General features: G+C 41.6%; 1 protein-coding gene across 2 annotated transcripts; it reads right to left on the reverse strand.

Annotated features, from left to right (window-relative positions):
• Positions 1 to 1,479: 1,479 nt before the first annotated feature.
• LOC127777116 (probable trehalose-phosphate phosphatase 8) lies at positions 1,480 to 4,257 on the reverse strand. Of its 2 annotated transcripts, none has more exons than XM_052303629.1 (10): positions 3,829 to 4,257; positions 3,600 to 3,740; positions 3,365 to 3,514; positions 3,146 to 3,208; positions 2,892 to 2,993; positions 2,703 to 2,780; positions 2,539 to 2,608; positions 2,347 to 2,420; positions 2,143 to 2,235; positions 1,480 to 1,945 (listed from the first exon to the last, which is right to left on the reverse strand). In XM_052303629.1, the coding sequence occupies exons 1-10, from the start codon at positions 4,117 to 4,119 to the stop codon at positions 1,871 to 1,873; spliced, it is 1,137 nt and encodes a 378-aa protein (XP_052159589.1). In that variant the 5' UTR covers positions 4,120 to 4,257; the 3' UTR covers positions 1,480 to 1,870. The 2 variants fall into 2 exon arrangements, with proteins under 2 accessions (XP_052159589.1, XP_052159588.1); XM_052303628.1 differs by having other exon boundaries at positions 3,600 to 3,743.
• Positions 4,258 to 22,811: the final 18,554 nt, after the last annotated feature.

Genomic DNA, 22,811 nt, shown 5'->3' on the forward strand with positions numbered 1-22,811 from the left:
GTTTACACGATGTAATAATCACGCGTGCACCGGTTTGATTACCATTTCACTGATGGGTACGTATCTAGAAAATGCTATCATGCACGTATATACGTACGTAGTGCAGAATATAAATCTCAACTGCTGTGATGTTTTTCAAGCTACCCCACCATCACCATATGCATATGCATTCATGCATGTATGCAATTTTTTTTTGCAGCTTTGCTTAGCAAATCCATTAAATCAAATCAGGACTTTAACCCAAAAGCCGGATTACAAAACTAAGAACTAATTAACTACATTGTCATGCACAACAACAGGTGATCAATTTGATCAAGGTGAGTTGCAATAACGCATATCATCCAATGGAATCAATTAGGCGGTCTGGTTGGAAACTTAGAAAATATGTGCACACAGATTACAGATAGATCCGGTTGATACATTTAGTTAACTGTTTCCCAGAGTACAAACAGTAGCTGAAAACAAGCCAGATGCTTTCTACCTAAACCCCTAATTGAGTACTAATATAATTCAACAAGGCTTAAGTATCATGTACAGTGATGTGACTGATGTGTCACTATATACTCATTGACTAGAATTAGGTCAAAGCAGAGATTAGGTGTTTCTCTGTCTGAAAGAAAACAACCATGCATGTCCATGCATGTGGCGTGTGCGTGTGCTTAGATCACTCCCACCCAAAATTTTATATTCTTAACGTTTGAAAACCTGCATAAAGTATTAAATATAGGCTAAAAAAATAACTAATTATACATATTGTCACTACTTTGCGAGACAAATCTTTAAGCCTAATTGCTCCATGATTTGATAATGTGTTGCTACAGTAAACATGTGCTAAAGACGGATTAATTAGGCTTAATAAATTCGTCTCGCGGTTTACTGACGGATACTGTAATTAGTTTTTTAATTAATAGTGTCCGAAGACCTTATACGACACTCTATATAATATCCGATGTTAATAGTATCCGAAGACCTCATACGACACTCTATATAATATCCGATATTAATAGTATTCGAAGACCTCATACGACACTCTATATAATATACGATGTTACCCGTCAAAACTTTACACGCGTGATCTAAACACTGCTTAGTTACGTTGCACAATAGATTATTATCATGATGGGTAGATCACACGTCCAATCGAGACATTACCAGTAAATTAGGGCTTCGTCAGGGGGACGCAGGAATCCAAGATCACATGAGTTATCCAAAGAAATCGCCAGCTTTTGCTGTGGTCTCATCAGGTCTACCTAGCAACGAATCTTGCTGGGGCAGAATGTGGCAAGTACATCCACATTGTGCCTCCTGTTTAGGAGGTGTAGCTTATTAATGTTGTTAGTGTAGTACTAGCAGATACTGAAGTGCATGTTCGGACTCTATCAACCACTGCTATTGCATTAAGAGTACTATAGATGATTTGTATCCGTACCTTACATATATGCAATGTAATATATCTAAACAGAGTGCACACATACATGCATACAAGTTACAGGAAGAAACTGGCACCCATTTAATATTGAGTTAACAAATTGATCACTAGCTATATTAAGATTCTTAATTATCTTACATTTTGCAGGAGTGACAGGCCCTGCTAGTCATACAGGGGATTTATACACATTCTCGAGTAAAGGACTAAAGGGTGGTTACGCTGCAGCTTAATTTGCACAGCTTAATTACAAATAGTACATATTCCTAGGGGTCGACATGATAGAGGGTTATTGATGGTACAATGACTAGTTGATTAGTTAATTAGTTACTAATTAACTAACTGATTGACTCATTAAACATGCTCAAACTTCTTCAGAAGTCAGAGCTAGCTTAGCAGGGAAGACTGTCATATAGTATATATGATCCGTCGTCAGTGTACTAATTAAACCCTCGGGCGCATCGCTGACGATGATCGCCGAAGCTTCCACTGCACCAATCGAACGAGGAACTCCATGACCTGGAAATTTTAGAGAAATTTACAGCTCAATTTGTTAGCATTTTCTCGCGCACATCGCCATCGCCAAAATGACGCCATGACTGATTTGAACATGAATGTTATTGTTTACTTAACTAATGTAAAAAAAAAACTAATTTGAACATGTCATGCTGGATGTTTACATATATATATAGTTATATATCAAAGACCATGTGTACCTCTGCTGGGTCCTGGAGAGAGTACGAGGCGTCAGTCTCCTTGGCACACTTGGAGACAAGAATTCCCAACCCTTGACCTCTCTTTCTCAACACCTAATAATTAATTAACCCAAAAAAACCCAAATTTATACTTTTGAAACGAACAAAAACAGTCGAAATCACCAGCTGCATGTACGTGAAATTAAACATGTATATATTTTTCACCTTGAAAGCATCTTCGTCGGTCCGGTCGTCTCCGATGTACACCGGCAGGACGTCGCGGCGGTCGTCGTCGAATCCTACGAGAGATGGAACGAACAGCAAGCGGACAACCCGTGAGCGATCAGAAGGAGAAGATGTTTTTTCACTGGCGGCGAGAGGAGGAAGACGACGGAGAAAGAAATTGATTGATCTTACCGAGAGATTTCAGCAAGAACTCCACCGCCTTGCCCTTGTCCCACATGATCGACGGCCGGATCTCCAGGACCTGCGTGATCAAGTTCATCGTCGTTAGCCACCGTCGTCATCAGAGTATCGAGCTCGCCGTTGATTAATTTGGTTGATATGCATCAATTAATCACCTTTCTTCCTTGGGTGAGTTTGAGCTCGGGGTAGTCCCGGAGCACGGCCTTCACTTGCTCTGCCAACGGATTCCATCTCTGCAAGAACACTGGCTGATTAATTATAGTTTGATCTCGAAACTAACCAAGATCGATTAATTATATTGTAATGCAAGAACTGGATTGATTAATTAATCAATTACTAATTACCTTCTCATCGACGCATCTGAAGTGCACGGAGAGGCAGAACTTGTTGTTCTCCACTCTGGCCCCAGGCGTGCTCTTCGTCTTCTCCATCAAAGCCTTGTAAGCCTGTCATTTTTTTTTGTTACAAAAATAAGGGAAAAAAAATTCGTAGCTGGTAAGTTCCTCATGGCTCAACTAACTAAGAATTATTACAGCTAAGACATGTTGATTAGTTAGTTGATTAGCATGTCTAATTAGTTGATTAGTTAGTTAATCACCTTGTTGATCACCGGGAGGAACTCGCGAGCTGGCTGCAAGAGGATCTTGGTGTCTTCTTCCTCCTGGAGAATGGGAGGAGTAGCAGCTAGTAAGTACAAGAATAACAATGGGGTGTGAAGCAAGCAGAAGAAGCAATGATTGCGAATGTGGTGGTGATGGCGATTTGGGTAAGTTGTTGTGTGGATGAAGCGATAAGAGTGCGACAGCTGCTGACGTACGTTGGAGCTGGGGCCCTTGATGTCCATGCCATGGCTGCCGGCGTAGTAGAGCTCCGGGAGGCCGACGAAGCTCTGCACCTTGTCGACGCAGCGCCCGGTCACGATCGCCGCCGGGAAGTGCTCCGCCACGTCGCGCACGGCCGCCCTCATCTGAAGAGAAAGGAGATGTCAGCGTCCGTCGCGCATGGTGTTCGATCGGTTGGTGATCGTGGTGCAGTGGATTGTTAGTATTGACCTCGTCGGACATGAAGGCCATGTCGGGGTCGGCGACGATGGGGGAGAGGGTGCCGTCGTAGTCGAGGAACACGACGACGCGCTTCCCGCTCGCCGCCGCGGCCACCTGCTCGAAGCTGCCCAGCGCCGACGGGTGCTTCCTCTGCTGCGTACAAACGACGACGCGGCTCGAGCTCGATCACAACGCTAGCTAGGCACACACAACCAGAGGAGCGCGAGCGACGACTCACCGTCCACGCGTCGTACTCGACGTCGACCGCGGCGGCGGCGGCGGCGGCGGGCCGTGTCGGCGACGACGCGCGCATGGCCTCGACGACCCAGCTGGCGCACGGCCTGATAGATGGCACCGGCGCCACGTGCGCAACCACCGCGGCCTGGTACGCCGCGCCGCCGCCGCCGAGCATGGAGGACGCTGACACGGCCGCGGCGCCACGGCACGCGAAGAGCGGCGCGCGGCCGGATGACCCCGGCATGGCCGCCGCCGCCGCGATGTCCGGCATCACCACGTCCTGGTTCGTCATGGCACGCGCCGCGCCGCCGCCGCCGCCTGGCTGGACTAAGCTAGCTACTACCACTCGAGCCGCGCGCGCCACTAGCGGTGGTGGTGGCCGGAGCGCGCGTGGGCGTGGCGGTTTTGTTTCGGTGCGCGGCGAGGTGGAGAGGCGAAGCGTGGGTACTTATAGGAGGCGAAGGTGACCGATGCCGCCGGTATCCCGCGGGCGGTTGTTTGTTGCCATTTGTAACGGAGACTGATCGATCGATAGTGGCAACCAATCATGCATGTCATACTAGCTAGCTAGAGGAGTACTTTGTCTATCCCATAAAAAATTAATCTAAAATAAGATAAAATATTCCATAGTAAAATTAAAAATCTAAATAAAAATCTGAAAACATTTCATCTTTTCTAGGTTGCTTTTTAGGGATGAAGGAAATAGAGGCATAGAACTAATTCGTTCATGCTAGCTCGGTCATACTTGTAGATTGTTAGGATATAAATGTTATATAATCCGTAGGTACTTATATGGGAAACTATTTTAATACCATGATATTATGATTTATAGACATAGTATAACCATGTTCCGAGTACATCTTGTAAAACCTAAGATATTATTTGATTTGGTTGTATAAAGGTTTGGCACGTCGTCGTCACATATAATTTTTTGACACATCGTATATAACCATGGTATTGTAATATCATTTTAAGGTAAGAAAATTAAATAGAGGGGGGTAAAACACCTATATAATGCAATATGTTTAAGAGGGGGTTAGTTGTAGGTAGACCAAATTAAATCGTTGGACTGGCCCAAAGAAATTCTCACGTCTACATCAGGGGTTGTATTTGTTTTTGTTTTTATTACTAGTATTATTTTCTCCTCTTGCCTGGTCGGTCGGTTCAGCAGCAGGAGGCAAGATCATGGTCAAGTCCGTCAACCGTTTTGATTTAGGCGTGTCTATAGTTGCTTGTAAGCATATAAAATGGGATTGGTAGTTACTCGGTAACTACTGGTTAATTACACTTGGTACAATTAATAATTTGACATTATTGGAGCAAATTAAGCTGGGATCTGCCTGCACTGACAGCCGTCATTAATTTGGAGGTTAGCTAGTTGCTGACTGTGAGATTAAGACCGTTCTGATACGTGCTTTTCTAGATTGTGTGCTCCGACCAACGTGTCTGATTCCTGGAAAGTTTAGGCTGAGAAAAACACGGGACACAAATTTGTTTATGGCTTTAAATTATCATGCTAGTAAATGCCCTATACAAGCCGGATTTTTCTATGTTATGACAATGGTTAGAGTGAGTGGTGAAGCCAGAATTTTTTTAAGCATAGGGCTCAATTACTTAAATTTATATAATTTTGTCTTTATCTTCTAGTTTTTGAAGTTTTAAAATAGAATTTCAATGCATATTTAGGATCAGAAGTAGGGCTGCAGGCCTAGCTGCCCTACTCCTGTCTCTGCCCCTGGTTAGAGTTGTCTTTTGAAGAGATGGTTAGAGTTGTTTTTTGAAGAGTATAATTTGGACGCAGCCACAATTTAAATCACTCTTACTCCATCCGTTTCACAATGTAAGTCATTCTAACATTTCCCCCATTTATATTGATGTTAATGAATCTAGACATATATATGTACCTAGATTCATTAACATCTATATGAATATAGGTAATACTAGAATGACTTATATTGCGAAACGGAGGAAGTATCATACAACACCACACGCATACACACGCGTGGTGATGTTGAACCATTACTACGCGCATGCGTGCTGGTAGGATCCAGAGTTTCTCCATGCATGTGGGAGGGTTGATCATGTGCAGGGCATGTTTTGACACAGCATAAGTGTGTGGATGGTTGCCTGAATTAATGTGTGGATCCTTTTCAGTAACAATATATTCAACCAACTATATTGTCTCTGTTTAGTTAATTTGTTGGTGTATCTGTACAATATAATGTATCTTATAACATAAGGTATGATAAATCAAACTTAACACAATTTTCAACACTAATATCTGGCTTATAATGTTAATTTGTACCAACAATGTTATAGTCGTATGAAAGTAAATTCAAATGTTAATCCAGTGATATCATTTTCAGCAAATAAAATTTAATTTATATTATACTAATTATTGGTTAAATATTTAAAAAGTAAAATCTTAACATATGTGTGCATTTTATATTATAGGATGAAGGGAATATTGTATTTCTTCATTCAAAATAGTTTTTGCCCTTAATCTAATCTATGTCAAGTAGTAGTAGACATATATATATTTCAATATGCCTCCTTGTCATATATGTTGTGTTCTTTGTTTATTCCATCGTCTAAACAATGTTGGGTTCATAGATTATTGCAGCTATGTTATTACTGTTCAGGTGTACATGCATAAAACTGATCATGTTGGGTGTTAAACCAATGTTATGTTCTGTACGTAATAGAAGGTACACAATTATGTAGTTCCATTTGCTCATTATGTATACGTCAAGTAGTCATTTTTTGTAGCCTAGAGTGGTCTCAATAATCCATGCATGTCCTCTGTAAATTAAGAACAAGTTCAGTACCTGATCATCTCTCTCACACACTTAAGGAATCCAGTGCTCTGTTCTGTAAATCTCTTACTTTTAGCCATTCGGTGATCTGTTGTCTAGCTAGCTAGCTAGCTACCAGCTGCAGCTATCGCATATAAAATCCCAATCATCTAGACCAAAACATGGGGCAGCTTCGAAACATGCAACGGATTTGTAAACCAGGCTTAGGATTAATTCTCAGAAGAAACTAGGTTTGACTGATTAGTAGATTCAATAAAGGAGCGAACTAGTAAGTTCGACAATTCGGGCGCATATAAACCGACCAAAGTTAAGGCTGTGTTAACTCAATGTTGTTGCTTACCACTTTTTGATTTCATTAGTGAGCTTCAGCTTACCAGCAACACAATACACCAATCAATATTTCATCTGACTGATTTTATTACTCCTTGATTTAACTGCGTAACTTCTACTTTTTCCCTTTAAAAATCATGATAGCTTAGAACAATTCGATCGACTGTGATTCATGAGCATGCAGGCGACAACCGACAGCTACAACAGCCAGCTACCAAGAGGCTTGATTTTGCTGGTTCAGCTCGGGAACATAGCAGAGAGAGAAGGGATCTCAGTGTTTTGCTTCATCAGTTCCACGACAGCTGCTTAACAAAGAAAAAGAGGGAAGATGAGAGATAGAGAAGAAGAATGGTCTAATATGGAACTTTTAGTCCAAAGTCATAGATAACTTCACCCGTTGACCAAACGGAAACTTTGGTTACCATTCATAGCCCAAAGTACAATTAACTCAACTTAAAAAATATATTAATATAGTTTTCAAAGTAACTTTATTATATTTTTTTATAATACACCGTTTAGCAATTTAGAAAATGTGCGCACAAAAAACCAGAGAGTAGAAGATGAGAAAGTAAAGTGCCGCGAACACAGTAACCTAAGGCAAAGTTCGTTTGAAGTTTACAAGGAGAGAAAATCACTCATTTTCTGTGCGCACGTATTCTGAACTGCTAAATGATGTTTCTTTGGAAAAACTTTTTTATAGGAAACTAGTTTTAAAAAATCATATTAATTTATTTTCAAGTTTAAAATATTTAAGGCTCAATAAATCATACGCTAATGGTTCATCTCGTTTTACATATCTTCTTATTAATCTTCTTGATCCATTTCTCTCAAATATAGTCCAAGTGTAATATCTTTGTGTTGTGTATCAATTGCAGGTGTTTAGCTGAACTTTTCCGTCATTTAGAAGCATAATGCAATGAAACTCTTATCCAGGTCATTTAATTCACCCTCTCTTTGTTTTTTTTTCTAAAAAAATATTCACCTTCCCATCTGAACATTTCCCATTTGGTGCTAACCACTGGTATCCTTATTTCGTGCTGCAGATTTTGTCTTAAGCACACAAGAATCTCTGACTGACGCTGTACTACCACCAGCAGCAACAGCAGTCTACTGGAGCGAGCAGTCTTGACTGAACTACAAACAAAAAAAGAAGTACATATGCTTAAGAGTAGGAGTATATTCCATTTCTCCCCGTGAGAGGGAGGAATCAGGAAAAGCATGCAAGCAGTATATGCGCCGTGTCATATGCAAACTACTATATGCAGGCATTAATTACCTCATGGCTCCCATCATCTACGTGCAAACCGCGATTACGAAATGCTGATAATTTGCACCCATAATTAGCATCGGCCGGCCATATGGTTTGCATGAACATGCAGGCATGTAGGCATGCATGAAGCAGTTTAATTATTATAGTGCCCTACAAGAATTGATCTACTTCCGCATCCTTAAAAATCCTAATCCTATAAACAACCCATCTAAATTCGTAGGACTATGATATGCACATGCATCCAACGCCTTCATTAGTCACTAGGACGCCTTGTCCTACAAGACATAATTAATGAAGCATTAGTTCATACCCTTCCGTCCCAAAACAAGGCAATCTAAGATAGAATATAACCTATCTAAAACAATGTACTCCCTCCGTCCCATAATATAAGGGATTTTAGGTTTTTACTTGCAACGTTTGACCACTCTTCTTATTCAAAAAATTTTAAAATTATTATTTATTTTATTTGTGACTTACTTTATTATCTACAGTACTTTAAGAATAACTTTTTGTTTTTTATATTTGCAAAAAAAATTTGAATAAGACGAGTGATCAAACGTTACAATCAAAAACTCAAAATCCCTTATATTGTGGGACGGAGGGAGTACATACTAGTACTACTTTCGTTCCAAAAAAAATCACAATTTTGTATTGTTTAAATTTTTCAAATAAGACGGACAGTCAAATGTTGGACACGGAAATCTATAGTGCATTTAAAATGAGATGGAGGTAGTACTAGCTACTACTTCTCTATTCAGTTATGAATGTGAAAGCAACGTACGTTTAGATTTATAATTAGAAGTTGATTTTTTTATAGGACGTTAGAAGTATATGTCTAACGCAGCTTGCTGTACTATGAAAATCAAGTTGGGAGAGTTACGTTAATATAAGGCTAGCCCATTGATACCGGTGTTATTTGGAGTCAGAGATCGATGGAAGACACGGTCAACGTGTCAGCAGCTAGCATGCGTGTGTACTATAGTCTATAAACGCAGCTTTCACCTGCATGCATGCATGTGAGCGCACGCATGCACGACGTATACGTACGCACGTACGTACGTCGCCGCGGCCGGCCACACACCTGTCGGCACAGCGCGGCCACATGCTGCGCTGCCCAAACCAAACCCAACTCCTCGACTGAACAGCTCGCCGGCCGCAGTCGACCGCCCAATCCACGGACGCACGCAGCCTCGCTATCAACCTGCAGGCGCGCTCGCGCGCGCACGTACGTGTGGGTGCGTGCATGCATGCGTTGCTTTCCGGTCACTGTGCTCTCAGCTGCCGCAGCAGCAGATACTGTAGCTAGGACGACAACCGGAGTAGTGGGCGCTGTCGATTAACTGGACGACTGTAGCATCTATCAGCATGCATGCACGTAATTGGTCTACGCACACATGGAGAAAAAAAGGGGGGCGCGGCTGGCTGTATGTGCATGCTTGGGTTTATTGTTTTTCAAGAAATACGGTACAAAGACGCTTATAACATATACACACTCATTTTTATATGAACACACAGACACACAAGTTATCTCTACGAGCATCTCTAGAATATTGGACCGATGAATATGTTGTCTATCATTGAAAAAATAATTAGTCATACATATGAGTACAGTTGTCAAGTCTATAACTTAAACCCGAGTTAAAATTAATAGTTCCACCATAAGGTATCTAATCAGTTGATCGAGCTAAGGTTTCTCAATGCATGTATATATAGTTTGTATTGTTTTGGGTTTGGGCTTAAAGAGTTACAACATATATAAATATGCTATCTGCTATTTTAAGTTCTATTTTAAGTTCGTGAGGTCATGCACACTCGATCGCCTTCTTGAATGTGAACCAAATATATAGTATGAAGCAAATTAAGTGACGTAGCATTTATCACTACGTAACATGTAAGATCAAGTACAATAGTAATCTTTAGGTTGGCTACAAGCACATATAAAGAAGAGATAAGAGAAGAGAGAAGAACGAGCTATAAATTTATAACCAGTTGTGACACAAATATTATATGCATATGCATAAGAGGTGGGACAAGTACTAATGGTATAATATATATTTATATAAAACTATTGTATGTGTAGGTTACTAGAGTGGTTATAGATAATAAGTCGTTTTTTAGAGTTAGCAGTTAACTATACATTTAAACTTACTTTAGTCAAATATTATATATATGGTGGGGAAAAATAAATCAAATTAGAAAAAGGTGCGATCATATTTTCAGTTGGATTTATTTTTCTTTATGTGGATTTCATTATTATTGACATAACATGTTTAATTATGGAGTGATAGATGATAAAAAAAAATTTCATGCCATCACACTATTTCATAACTTATTACTATTCACTCCCTCTAATTCCAAGAAGCCATCGTATATATACTTGCGCACAAATATAAAGAAAGTGACTCAAATGACTTTGTGCAATTGATTTATGCTACGTTGTAAAAGACGGTGAAGCATTTATTTGAAGACAAGGGTAGATATATGCAAAAACAAAAATAAAATAAAAGTACAATTACGTGGAAGTTCTATAATTACTTGTATTTAGAAAAGGTTGAAACAAACGAGCATTTGGAATCTGAGAAAGTATATATCACCTACAAATTAAAGACATGGACAAATGCCCATACATGCATGACTATATATATATATATATATATATATATATATATATATATATATATATATATATATATATATATATAATCCTCATGCATGTACGTACCTTACTTTCCACGTAGATAGGGGTGAGATAAGTTGAGAGTTTCGAGAGTTATGGCCTTCTTTGGTCCACAAATCTTTTGGTTTTGGTGCCAGTACGTTGCTGGATCGATATGAGGTAGGCTAGCTGGGTAGCTCACACTTACATTCTGTCCGGAATTGAAGTTGCTTCTCTCTTTTCTTAAACAATATGTATAAAATAGTGCGACATTTTTATTGATAAAGAAGGAATAAAATACAAGCCTATAGTCCTGGGAGACTATAGTCAGGAAAAAGAAAATATACAACCACACCACGCGTCTACGTCTGATCCTACTGCTTAAAACAAAACAAGCACACAACACCTCAAAGGAATAGGACTTCTAAACGACGCCTCCAAGAAGGAAAACGACGCCAAAAGCGTCGCCGCCGTCCGTCCTAGGTAACCAGGACGAGGACGAAGTTGCTCCTCTGAGTTGGCAACGAAGGGGACTTCACATAAGAGCAAGCCAGCAAGGTCAATATGAGAGCTTACCGCTTACTCTAATATGTGTGTGTAGCATAGTAAGAAATAAACGGACCAGCCCGGCAGTTAAACCGGAAAAACCCGAAGCCAAAGGTCTGGGCGGCTCGGTTTGCTATAAAGACTGCACCTGCATTTGAATCGGACGGTTTTCATGCGAATCGGCGAACCAGAGCGAACCAAGCTGGCCGGTTTATCATGCCAAGAGAGGATTGAAAATAGAAAAAAAAAAGGTAGATACTAGAGAATGAGGGTGCATTTGAACCGGGACAAATCGTCTGAACCGAACTGTTTTATGTGAACTGAGCCGGCCGATTTATCATGCCAAGAGAGGATTGCAAATAGCATGAAAAAGGTAGAGAATGGGGTTCGAACACTGGTGGGCAAGCTAAAACCCACACCCACCCACCCACCATCTAGCTAATTTTCGCCTGTGACAAAAGCAGAATATTCATATAATATAACACTTCCGGTTACCGTCTTTTCCATCAATACATTCGAATCATGTGAACCGGCGGTTGAACCGCTGGCCGGTGACCCAGGGACTCGAGCAGTTCGAGCCGATCCGGGTTTTTCAACTATGGTGTGCAGTAGAAGCTATACATGAGATACATTAACCAATGAAAAATCTCATTTCAAGTTTTCAACCCACCAAAAGCATTCATGCTGACAAGCTGTGATCCTACGGTCCCACTGGTTGCATAGTTACCCATGAAAGCAAACGTCGGTTTAGCTCTTCTCCTTTCGGGCTAATAATAAGGTCATGTTTAGTTCATCTTAACTATCTCAAACTTCTAACTTTCCATCACGTCACATCACATCACATCTAAAACTTCCCTACACACATAAACTTTAACTTTTTCCAAATTAACTTTCAATTTTGCTCAAACTTTTAACTTTTTTCAGTAACTAAACACAGCCTAAGTTATTGTACCTGCTCTAAAATGTATACTATGTGCATTAGTAGCTAGGTAGTGATGTGTAAAATGTAGACATCATATGTACTATGTGCATGTAGCTAGATTTATCTCATAAGAAAAGTGTGTGCACACGTATACAAATGACGACATTGTTTCAAGTAGTCCACTTGCCAGCCAACCGGAATTCGCAAACACAAGTTCTCTCTCATGCACCTAGCTAAGACCCCAAAGCAGTGGCCAGCTGGTAGCTAGTGCGAGAATGAGTTTACACGTAGAAGGTACTAGTACTAGCGCCATACCACTGGCCAGTGTAGTATACGTTAATACGTACGTAGGGGACGTACATACGCACGCACGCACGTAAGTGTGTAGTTGTGTACGTGTATGGTCAAACCTTGGCCATATGACTACCCCTTGTCATCACTACTGCAACAACAATGCCTCTCACGACTAACGTACTCCATCTACTGTATATATGTCGATCAGTACCTGCTGAAAAAAAAAAACACATGTCTGGTGTCGGCGACATGAGTCGTTGAGCTGCATCATATCACGATAGCCCAGCCTGCACAACAATAATATTCCATCCGTCTCAAAAAAAAAACTCTGGATTTGAATTAATCTGGATACCGTGTGTCCAAATTTAAACCCAAAATTTAATTACTATTCAAAATAAGTTAATCTAGTACGAACGTTAAAAGAACACACTTCTATTATAGTTTACCGTGTCTTTTATATTCTAGAATATATATGTTATATGTCGTATTAGATTAATTTATTTTGGCGCGAAAAGTTCTTTTCAGCCATGCATAGCTGCCGGTAGTGTCGTCGACATTCCGACGCGCATGCGTACTCGCGAATCGCGATCTATCGATCGATGTATATGATGCACAAGCAAGCAAGCTAGCCAACCGGTGTGTGTGCATATGCCCTCTGGTCTCGCTTCTGCATGGCGCGAGCCCCGGCCGATGCATGCACAAGGCAGCCGCCCGGACGTACGTGCCCTCTCTGACCAAGATATACCACACCGTCCTCTCGCGCCTGCGGATCGATGGCCGGAAGGCCGGCCGGCTGCGCATGTCTTTTCACATCAAGCTGCTGCTGCTGCAGCAGATCAGCCGAGCCGACCAACGTGACATCTCGATGCCACTACCTATCCTAGCTCTAGCTGCATGTCGTACTACGTGCTGGTTGACACGACGCGTCGATCGGCCGAAGAAGGCGCGCGCGCGCATGCGACGAGCAGACGAGAGGCGCCGTACGTGGGGGACGGCCGGGACGACGCGTCTGCTGGCTGCGTGCCATGCATCCACTGGCCTCGCGGTTGGCGCTCGCGACTGCGTGGCCGGCTGCGGCAGCGACGGCCCCGCCCCCAACTCGTCCGCGCGTGCGCCTCGCCACGCATTTCATCCGGCCCTGATCCTTCTGCTACGCGCGTACGCCGGCCGGGCCGGCCTGCCGGCATTCGGCAACTACCGCCATTAATTCTATCCTTCTTCAGTCATCCTGTGGTGCTCCTTGCTCCAAATTTTAAAGGCGAATATGCTCTACGCATGCAATTTGGTTCTAGGCAATAACAATGCTAGAGTAGTTGTTGACGACTTGGAGGATGACCGGCCGGTACTGTGCTTTAATTCTTCCTCGATCGGTGACTACTCATACCATGGCTGCACTGCATACATCCACATGGGCGTCGATAATTGATGCCACCCAATCGAGAAGATAAGATCCATTCGCTCGCCCTACTCGATCGTAGACGTATAGACTCCATTCGATCATATGCACACTCTCGTGCTATATTCTATATGGTAATCTCTTTGTTCGAAAATAAATAAATCCAGTGCGAGAGATATAATTATATATGTAAACACGTATCTAATAGACTATCACAATTACACTACTAAAAAGCGATTTTCGGCCTGCTAAGACTTCTTCTGTAGATCTTGACGAAGGGAGAAGGGCAGCGGCAACTACAGAAGAAGATGCAGCGACACATTTCCTCCCCTCCCCTCCCCTCTCTCCCCTTCCCTCTCCCTCTCGGATCCCGTCGGAGGGGGAGAGTGGCGGCAGTGCAAGCCTTCCCTCCTTTTCCCTCCCCCTCACTCCTACATCCACTCGAAGGGTTGAGTGTAGCGGCGGTTTAAGAGGGTGCGACGGTGCGACCCTCCCCTCCGTCTTCCTCCCAGATCCAGTCAGAAGGGGGAAGACAGCAGTGGCAACTACGACAGTAGAGGGCGGTGGAGGAAGAGGACTCGAGTGGGCGGCGCTGTGATGATGACCTCTTCATCGACACGACGTTGCGACAACAACGACTGTTTTTATTTGTTGATTACATGTTGAACAATGTTTGAATATGATGTATAGATATTTTGCATGTCAGTGATTGGATTTATTGAATGGATGCAGAATTTGTGATTTATTATTGGATTAAGGTAGCAAAAGGGGGCTGAACCCAGTGGGTGAGGGTGGAGGGGGATTTTTTTTTTGTCCGCCGAGAATATTTTTGCCACTGCGAGATTGTAACATTTGTGTAAAAATAATTTTCGTAGGTGGATATTGATGCCTTTAACTGCAGGTGCGGTGGATGATCGTCCCAAAAAAAACTGTTTTTGACCGTTTGTAAAATTTATTTTTCTGGTAGTGTCGGTCGGCTAGTAAATCGTGTGGCCCGAAAGGTAACCGTCTCCCTGTCGCCCATCTCTTTTGCAAAACCGGACGCCATTGATGATCGCCACCATGCAACAGTCAATTGTCAATCCACTTATTCACAGCTGATGCTCACATTATTCACAGTTGGCCCTTCTCTGTATGTACGTAGTTGCTGTTTGTGAATACTGGGCAACAAAAAATGGGTATATATTTTTTTTAGATAATGAAAATAGATTACATTTCCGGCCTCTGTCCGTAGACACATGGCTAAAAAGTCTAGAAGTGAATAGAAAAAAGCTTAAAAAAAAAGAGATGGGACAAACCCCCAACTTCTACCGATAATATGATCTACTAAAAATGGGTATATATAAACGTCTGCAATCAGCGTGGGCTTTGACGCGAGAGGAGGTGCCACATTTGTATGGGAATCTAGACTTGCGTTTGACCTAGATTCCCCCCTCGGGGGAAGCGAATCGGGCTCTGGAATCAGGCTGTGGTAGCTGGAGTAGATCATGAGATTCCATGGCCGGATCAGCAGTGCATGCAGCACGCATGCGACCACGGAAAGACGACGACTGTAGCCTGTGTAGCGTACTTGTAGTGTCGTGCAGCTAGACCTCCAAAGCAAAAGCAAAGCAGGCTGATCCTCTGCCAGCTGCCGTGTCAGCGCACACATGCGATTGCGTGTGCACATGTTATGTGCCAAAATTGGCCTGGACACTGCGTGTGTTTACGCCAGATGCGTCCTACACGTGTCGTGCTTGTGTTGGAGGGGCTAGTGTGTGCACGCTGTGCTGTGCCATCTATCTATCTACTACCTCTGTTTTTTTAATAGATGACGCCGTTAACTTTTTCTCACATGTTTGACCATTCGTCTTATTCAAAAAATTTACGTAATTATAATTTATTTTGTTATGAGTTGTTTTATCACTTATAGTACCTTAAGTGTGATTTATATCTTATACATTTGCATAAAATTTTTGAATAAAACGAATGGTCAAACATGTGAGAAAAAGTCAACGGCATCATCTATTAAAAAACGGAGGGAGTATTATGTACTAAAAGTCCATTAAACTTCCTATAAACGCTCTCAAGCCGCCACATGGATATCTTACAAACACTCTCAAATTGCCACGTGGCGTAACGAGAAAAACGAGGACCCACACAATGTTCCACGACCCACGCGACATTCGCGCAAGTATTTTCCATGAATACCGTATTAAGAATATAGTATGCAAAATATGCAAGTGAATACGTTGAACGTGGGCCTGACAAAATGACCTGGGCCTTGCGCCCTTGCGGGAGGATAGCACACACTTATCTCAAAATTAATTACATCTAAGATTCAAAATATATCTGAAAGCAAAATTTAAACGGCAACGAAGATTACTTACGTCCATCAAGTAAGGCACCTAACCATCTATTTTCACTTAGTCCCGTGGACACATAATTTGAAACCATTTAGATAGATTAAATCGATCCTAATACAAAACAAACAGATCGATCATCAAGTAGTACATCTCCGTGCATCATACATAGCTCCATCTATACGCTGCGACCATGTTCCTCTCTTCGTCAACTGTAGATTGAGATATTTCAATTGATCAGGTATAATAAACAAATAATTTCCCAGTGACTTTACCCTTTAATGTATACAATATTTTTTTCATCATATTACAAATATAGGACAGTCACATACACACGTGTATACTATACTTACCTCTATGAGCTCATACTCTACTCCTATAAGTACCTCTGAGAAACTGCGCTCTAAATACGAGCACCACATGTCAAGTCTTAGACCTAAGTATGGGTAGGCAGATTCTACAAATGATTTAATAGAAAATAGAATATGTACTCGCACTATACACTCACCATTGCATTTCACCCAACAGTGAAAAAAAATTGTGAAACACTTCCGCAAACTGAATTCAATTATTGTATATCACTTCTATATTCTCATCCCTGATATCCAATAGTCAATAAAAGATATAAAAAAAAGACTGTATATCGCTTCGTAATGCATGCACGCACCAACATTCCCCTCACCTCCTTCTTCCCTCCCTTTTACTATTTTTTGAGTAAATTTGACCTAAACACACGTATTATGGTCTAAGTTGCACAAAACCACAGAGATTTTGGCACGTAGCACATAACCTCAAGTATTATGGCCATAAAGCTTTATAAAACCACTCTATTGAGCATTGACTTATACAATCACATATGAGTCCTTTATTCATCATATAAATATTACATCAATGTAAGTTTATTCTTTTTAAAAATTTTGATATATGACTATGTCAAATTAGTTAATGGTCTGTTTTTTTTAAAAAAAATTAGCATAGGTTATGTGCCACGTGCCAAAATCCCTACGATTTTGTGCGATTTTGATTATAATTGCTAGGTTTTTTTTTATAAAATTTACTTTTTATAGTAGTTAAGATAACATTTATTATATAAGAAATTTTAAACAAATGGTATCTTTTAGATTACACACACAACTTTTATACGTTCATACTCTTATATTCTTTGCAATTAAATCAATAGCTAAAGATCCATGTTGACTATGTTCTTATTTATAAGAAAATAAATATTATTCTGGGTCATATTTTAACCCTTTGCATCATATCTAACGGATAACAACAACAACACATATTATAATATCATGCATCACTTTACAAGCATGCATAACTAAATTAGCTCTACAATGTTTGAGAACAAAGTTTACACCATCACGTTAATTACCATTGAATTAACAATATTTATTTATATTGACTATATTTTAACTTCTAAAAGAAAGTATAAATCCTATTTACCACCATGTATAAGTTATATGTTTTGGAGACTGCTTCAGTGCCCTTAATATAAGTAAAAGAATGGAGGGAGTATGCTTAATGTTTTTTTCCTCTTTGATTTCTATTAAATATGCATGGTACATGGGTATTCTATACTAAATTCGGTTAGTTAGGAAAAACATGTACCATATATATTAAACTTATATATATATATATATAGCAATCTCAAAGAAGTTATTGATGGAAATATATATATAATAGAGTCAAAATATATAAAGAAAAAGTCACCCACATATAAATTTTCAAAATAAAAATTCAAGCGATATTAAATAAGATGCCCGCGCATATGCGCGGGCTACCTTCCTAGTTGCTCTTAATACCCATCTTAAAATATACTCCGTCTAAAAAAACCAACCTTGGCACAGATAGAACACTTCATAGTACGATAAATTTAGACATAAGCATATCTAGATTCGTTATATTATGAAGTGTCACATCCTTAGCTAGGTTGGTTTTTTAATGGAATATAGCAATGTAGAATCAAATACTAGGATATAGCAATCTAGAGTATGGGACACGGATCGATCGGTAGAACGACATGTTTACTGGGATGGATGAAGTACGTCTTATCTGATACTAACTAGATTGTTATATTCTGGGATGAAGGAAGAAGTAATCTAATATGACATATTCACATTACTACGAATTTGGACAGAACTCCACATGATATAGATGGTTAATTAACCTGTGAATCCATTTATAATTTAAATAAGTGGGTAATAATTAAGATCTCCTATTCAGATTTATAGTATTATGAGATATCCAACCTAATTATAGATTACTATATTTTGGTACGAGAGTGCATTGCAGTAGCATGTATAATTTCGCTACATGCTACTACAAGGTACTGTACGTATATACGCAAGTAACACTGTTCTACTACAGATGATTAAATTATATGCATGTCAAAAGATGGTTAATTATGAGCCTAAAAAGGAGATAAATTAAACTAATCTCAGATGAAGAAAATGGTTTAGATCTGACAAATGCATTGGGGTCGAGGCGTCGAGCTAATAAAAGGACCGGTAACAAGCAAGAAAAGAAATCACGAAATTTGCAGCCTTTGAAGCCCACGAGTCACGATCCCAGTTTAGGTCCACTTAAGGCCCAAGTTTGCAGTGAAACCCAACCCTAGCGCAGAAAGGCTGTTACCTCGGGCCAGTATACAACGGTAAACGAGGCCCAGCTCTAACATCTAACCCCATTATTTCTGAGAATAGTCCATTTTAATTCTCTTAACTATTGGTAGAATCTGATTCTTATCCCCCAAACACAAAACCGAGTATATCACCACCTTAAATATTGAAAGTGCAAATGACTATGTAGCCATATCAGCTAAAATCACCTTTAAAACAATCAAGAGAGTTGTTTTGCACTGATTTTAATACTTGGGAAATGCGTTATACCCGGTTTTATAATTGAGGTGTACGAATCAAATTGGAGTAAGTTCACTTTACATCTCTCATCTTGACGTTGAGTTTGAATCACATCCTTAAACCGTAAAATCGGATAAAACGCAATCCTCATCTTTCATAACCAGTTTAAATTTAGTCCCAAGATGATTTGGAAGACGGTTTTCACTGATGTGGCACTTACATGGCATCTAAGTGGCGCTTGTTAGTCACATGGGCCCACGTAACAGTCACATGAAAAAATAATAAAAACCATGAGTCCATATGCCATCCATTGCTTCTTTCTTTCCTCTTATTTCCCTTTCTAGTTGGCCTTCAGGCTCCATGACCACAACGGCCTCGGTTGGTCGGCCCAAAAGGAGGCTGTCATAGTGGCAAGAAGTGGGTGCCCAAACAGCGACCATGGTCAGCCATCCCCACCGCCCCCCTTCCGTGGTGCCCGATCGCGTTGTCGTCACCACCATCAACATCCGGCGTGGTCACCGGCCTTCTCGCCTACTCCCTCTCTACCCCGGTGTTAGCGTCGAGCTCCCTCTCCGGTGGCACGGTGGCGGAACAGCTCATGGGAACGAAAGGAGGCACCGCCACTACCACCTCCTCGACCTCCCCCACCATGGTGTAAATATATAGGCGACCCCCTTCCAAGGCACGACGGATGGCAGGTTGAGGAAGTAGAGGAGGCCGTGGTTGATGGTGCCAGTGCAGCAGGTGGTGTTGGTGAAGCATCTAGCGATGAGGTTGGGAGGGAAGAAGGGAGATGGGGGAGTGGTGCTTCGGCAGGCGAGGTGATAGGGGTTTGAGCTTCGGCGGAGGTTCATGTGCATGGCATGGAGCGGATCTAGCGACGCAATCGCTGTAGGTGACTAATCGGGTGTCGAGGGACAAGGTTCGGCGGTGGTACCACGAGTCCTGGTGCCCAACGAAACTCATAAGCACCGAGAGACAAGCACAACGTCACCTGCGCCCGTCTCCCCGCACCGCGCTCGCCCCCAGCATAGCCACCATCGTCGCGGATGTCTTTGTTGTAGTGTCCTCCCTTGCTTCCGTTGCTAGGTTTGAAGAGATGGGGAGCTTGTCGTCGGTGCACGTCGGGCTGCGGATGGAGAGCCAAAGAGAGATAGGGGAAGAAGGGGATAGTGATGTTTTTCTTTTGTGTCTGACATATGGGTCGCACAGTGTTGTATTTCCTTTTGCTGCATTTAATTGCTACGTAGACGCTACGTCACCTAAAACAATTCTCAATACCGTCTTGGAACTATATTTACACTGGTTTTGAAAGATGAGGGATGTGTTCTACCCGGTTGCTCGGTTGAGGGGTGCGATTTGATCTCGATCCTTAGATGGGGGACCTAGAGTGGACTTATTCCAATCAAATTTGACCAAAAGTTGAGTGCGTCCAAACAAGGAATAAGTTCACTTTGACTCCCGCCTCAAAAGTGATTGTAATCTAATCCGTGACCCTCTGGTTTTGCGATTTAGGGTCACAGGTTAGGGTCCAATCACTTTTGAGGGAGTCAGAGTGAACTTATTCCTCCGAACAAACCTTTTCCCATTATATATCGGGCCTCAAACTTTTGGCCTAACTAGGCCGAATAGAGCCCATTCTTGTAGCCAATTTGGAAGTTGAGCCATCGACAGGCCTTGAAGCAGATATATAGTTGGTACAAAAGCCTAACAACGTAATTTCCACCACCTATACAACCCAGAAAGTAGTAGTTAATAATAATAATAATAATAATAATAATAATAATAATAATAATAATAATAACAACAACAACAACAACAATAATAATAATAATAAAATGACTTCCATAGTAGTATAACGCTTGGAAACTTGGACTTGGCAAATTATGGGCCAAGCTACTCACGAACAAGTAGTCCCTCTAGAAAATATGTGACGTTGCTTTTCAGTCTGTAAAGTTAAATTATGACCATAATTTTATAGTCCCTCCACCTCTTTTCATACGATGTTGGTTGCTTACAATAAAGAGAGTGTCTAGACAATAAATTTATGGTATTATATCCTTTTAGTTTATGTATTATGCTAGTATTGTTTTCAAGCCAAATCTATTGGCAATACTTTTTTATGTTCCTAAACATCGAATATGACGGGAGAAAGTATTCCTATCTCCATCCAATCTTTGACATCGTTAACTCTGTTTCACACTTCCACTTAAAAAGTGAGATTACATTGTATTTGGGAATATAGAAGTATACACGTATAGAGAGACATCCTCTCGACAGATTAGAATCGCGAATTAGTGCCTCCAAACCTGTCGTCCTAATTGACTCAGCACCGTGTAGCACGACCCAGACCTACACTTGCAGCTTAATTTGCAGGTCGGCCTCAGCTCTGCTGCTCCTCTCGGCGTCCTTTTTCCTTCTTTCTTTCTTTTCGCTGTTCTGATTCGATCGATGTGAAAGGGATCATATGCTCCGGTAGACCATCGATTTCCACCCGTATCTCCATGGATGAATTAACAAGGTTTCTTCTCGAATTTGCCCAGTTGGAATCGCCCGTGTGAAAAATGTTGTCAAAGCATCTGTTCCGTTCTAGTGATGTTTTAGCTGACTCACTAGTGCAGATCAGCTTGAGATTGAGATCCCAGCCTATGGCCCTTTAAATTATGAAAAAAAAAACGAATTACCCTCTAAACATTAGGCTAGTCCTATCACCCCCTAGAGTTTACAATCAGACATTCTTAACCCCGAAGTTTTCAATCCGGATGAATTACCCGGCCCTCTTAATTAGTTAATCTCAATCCGGATAAATTACCCCTCCCCCTAGTTAATCCTGAGTGGTTTTGGTTTGATGTGGCCCACACGTGGCACTAGTTTTTGAGTGATGTGGCAATCAAATTAAAATAAAAAATAAAACAGTGGTGGGGCCCACCTATCAGGAGATCTAGAGAGAGAGATGGGCATGGCGATCTAACGGGCGAAACTCACGGCGACGGGGACTGGTCCTCTAAGGGTGCCGGGGGCGAAGGTCAGGCGATGCTTGCAGAGAGCAATCGGCCAAGAAAGCCCAAGGCGGCGGCGGCGGTGGCCTCAGATCCAGTGTCGATGTGGGAAGAGACTAAGTCGCACATCGGGCGTCGGCGTGTGAGGAAGTGGAAACATGGGAGTTGGGAGTCGTGCGGCAGCCAGTCTTCACTGATCGTTGCATCCTCACCTCTAGTTTCCCCCACACCAGCGCCGTCGAAGCTTCCCGAACTTGATGGCACCTACAGGAGATCATCGCAGCTGAGGAGCCACGATGAGGAGCTTTGCTCCCTTTTCTCACGCTCGTGAAGCGGGGAGGGGACACCATGGCGGTTGCCAGACGGGAGCTCCAAGACACGATCTCGTCGCCGCCTCCACCTCCACCCTGCCTCCTCCGAAGCTGTCAGCTCGGCCTCCTCCTCTACAACTCAAGGCTAAAAACAGAACTAGATTTTTTCTTTTACAAAACACATTGGTAGTTTGAGAAGTAGAGTAACGAAAAACGAGAAATAAAGCAACATCCCGTT

Source organism: Oryza glaberrima, chromosome 6 (assembly GCF_000147395.1).
Source record: "Oryza glaberrima chromosome 6, OglaRS2, whole genome shotgun sequence".
In the NCBI taxonomy this organism is placed as follows: Eukaryota; Viridiplantae; Streptophyta; class Magnoliopsida; order Poales; family Poaceae; genus Oryza; species Oryza glaberrima.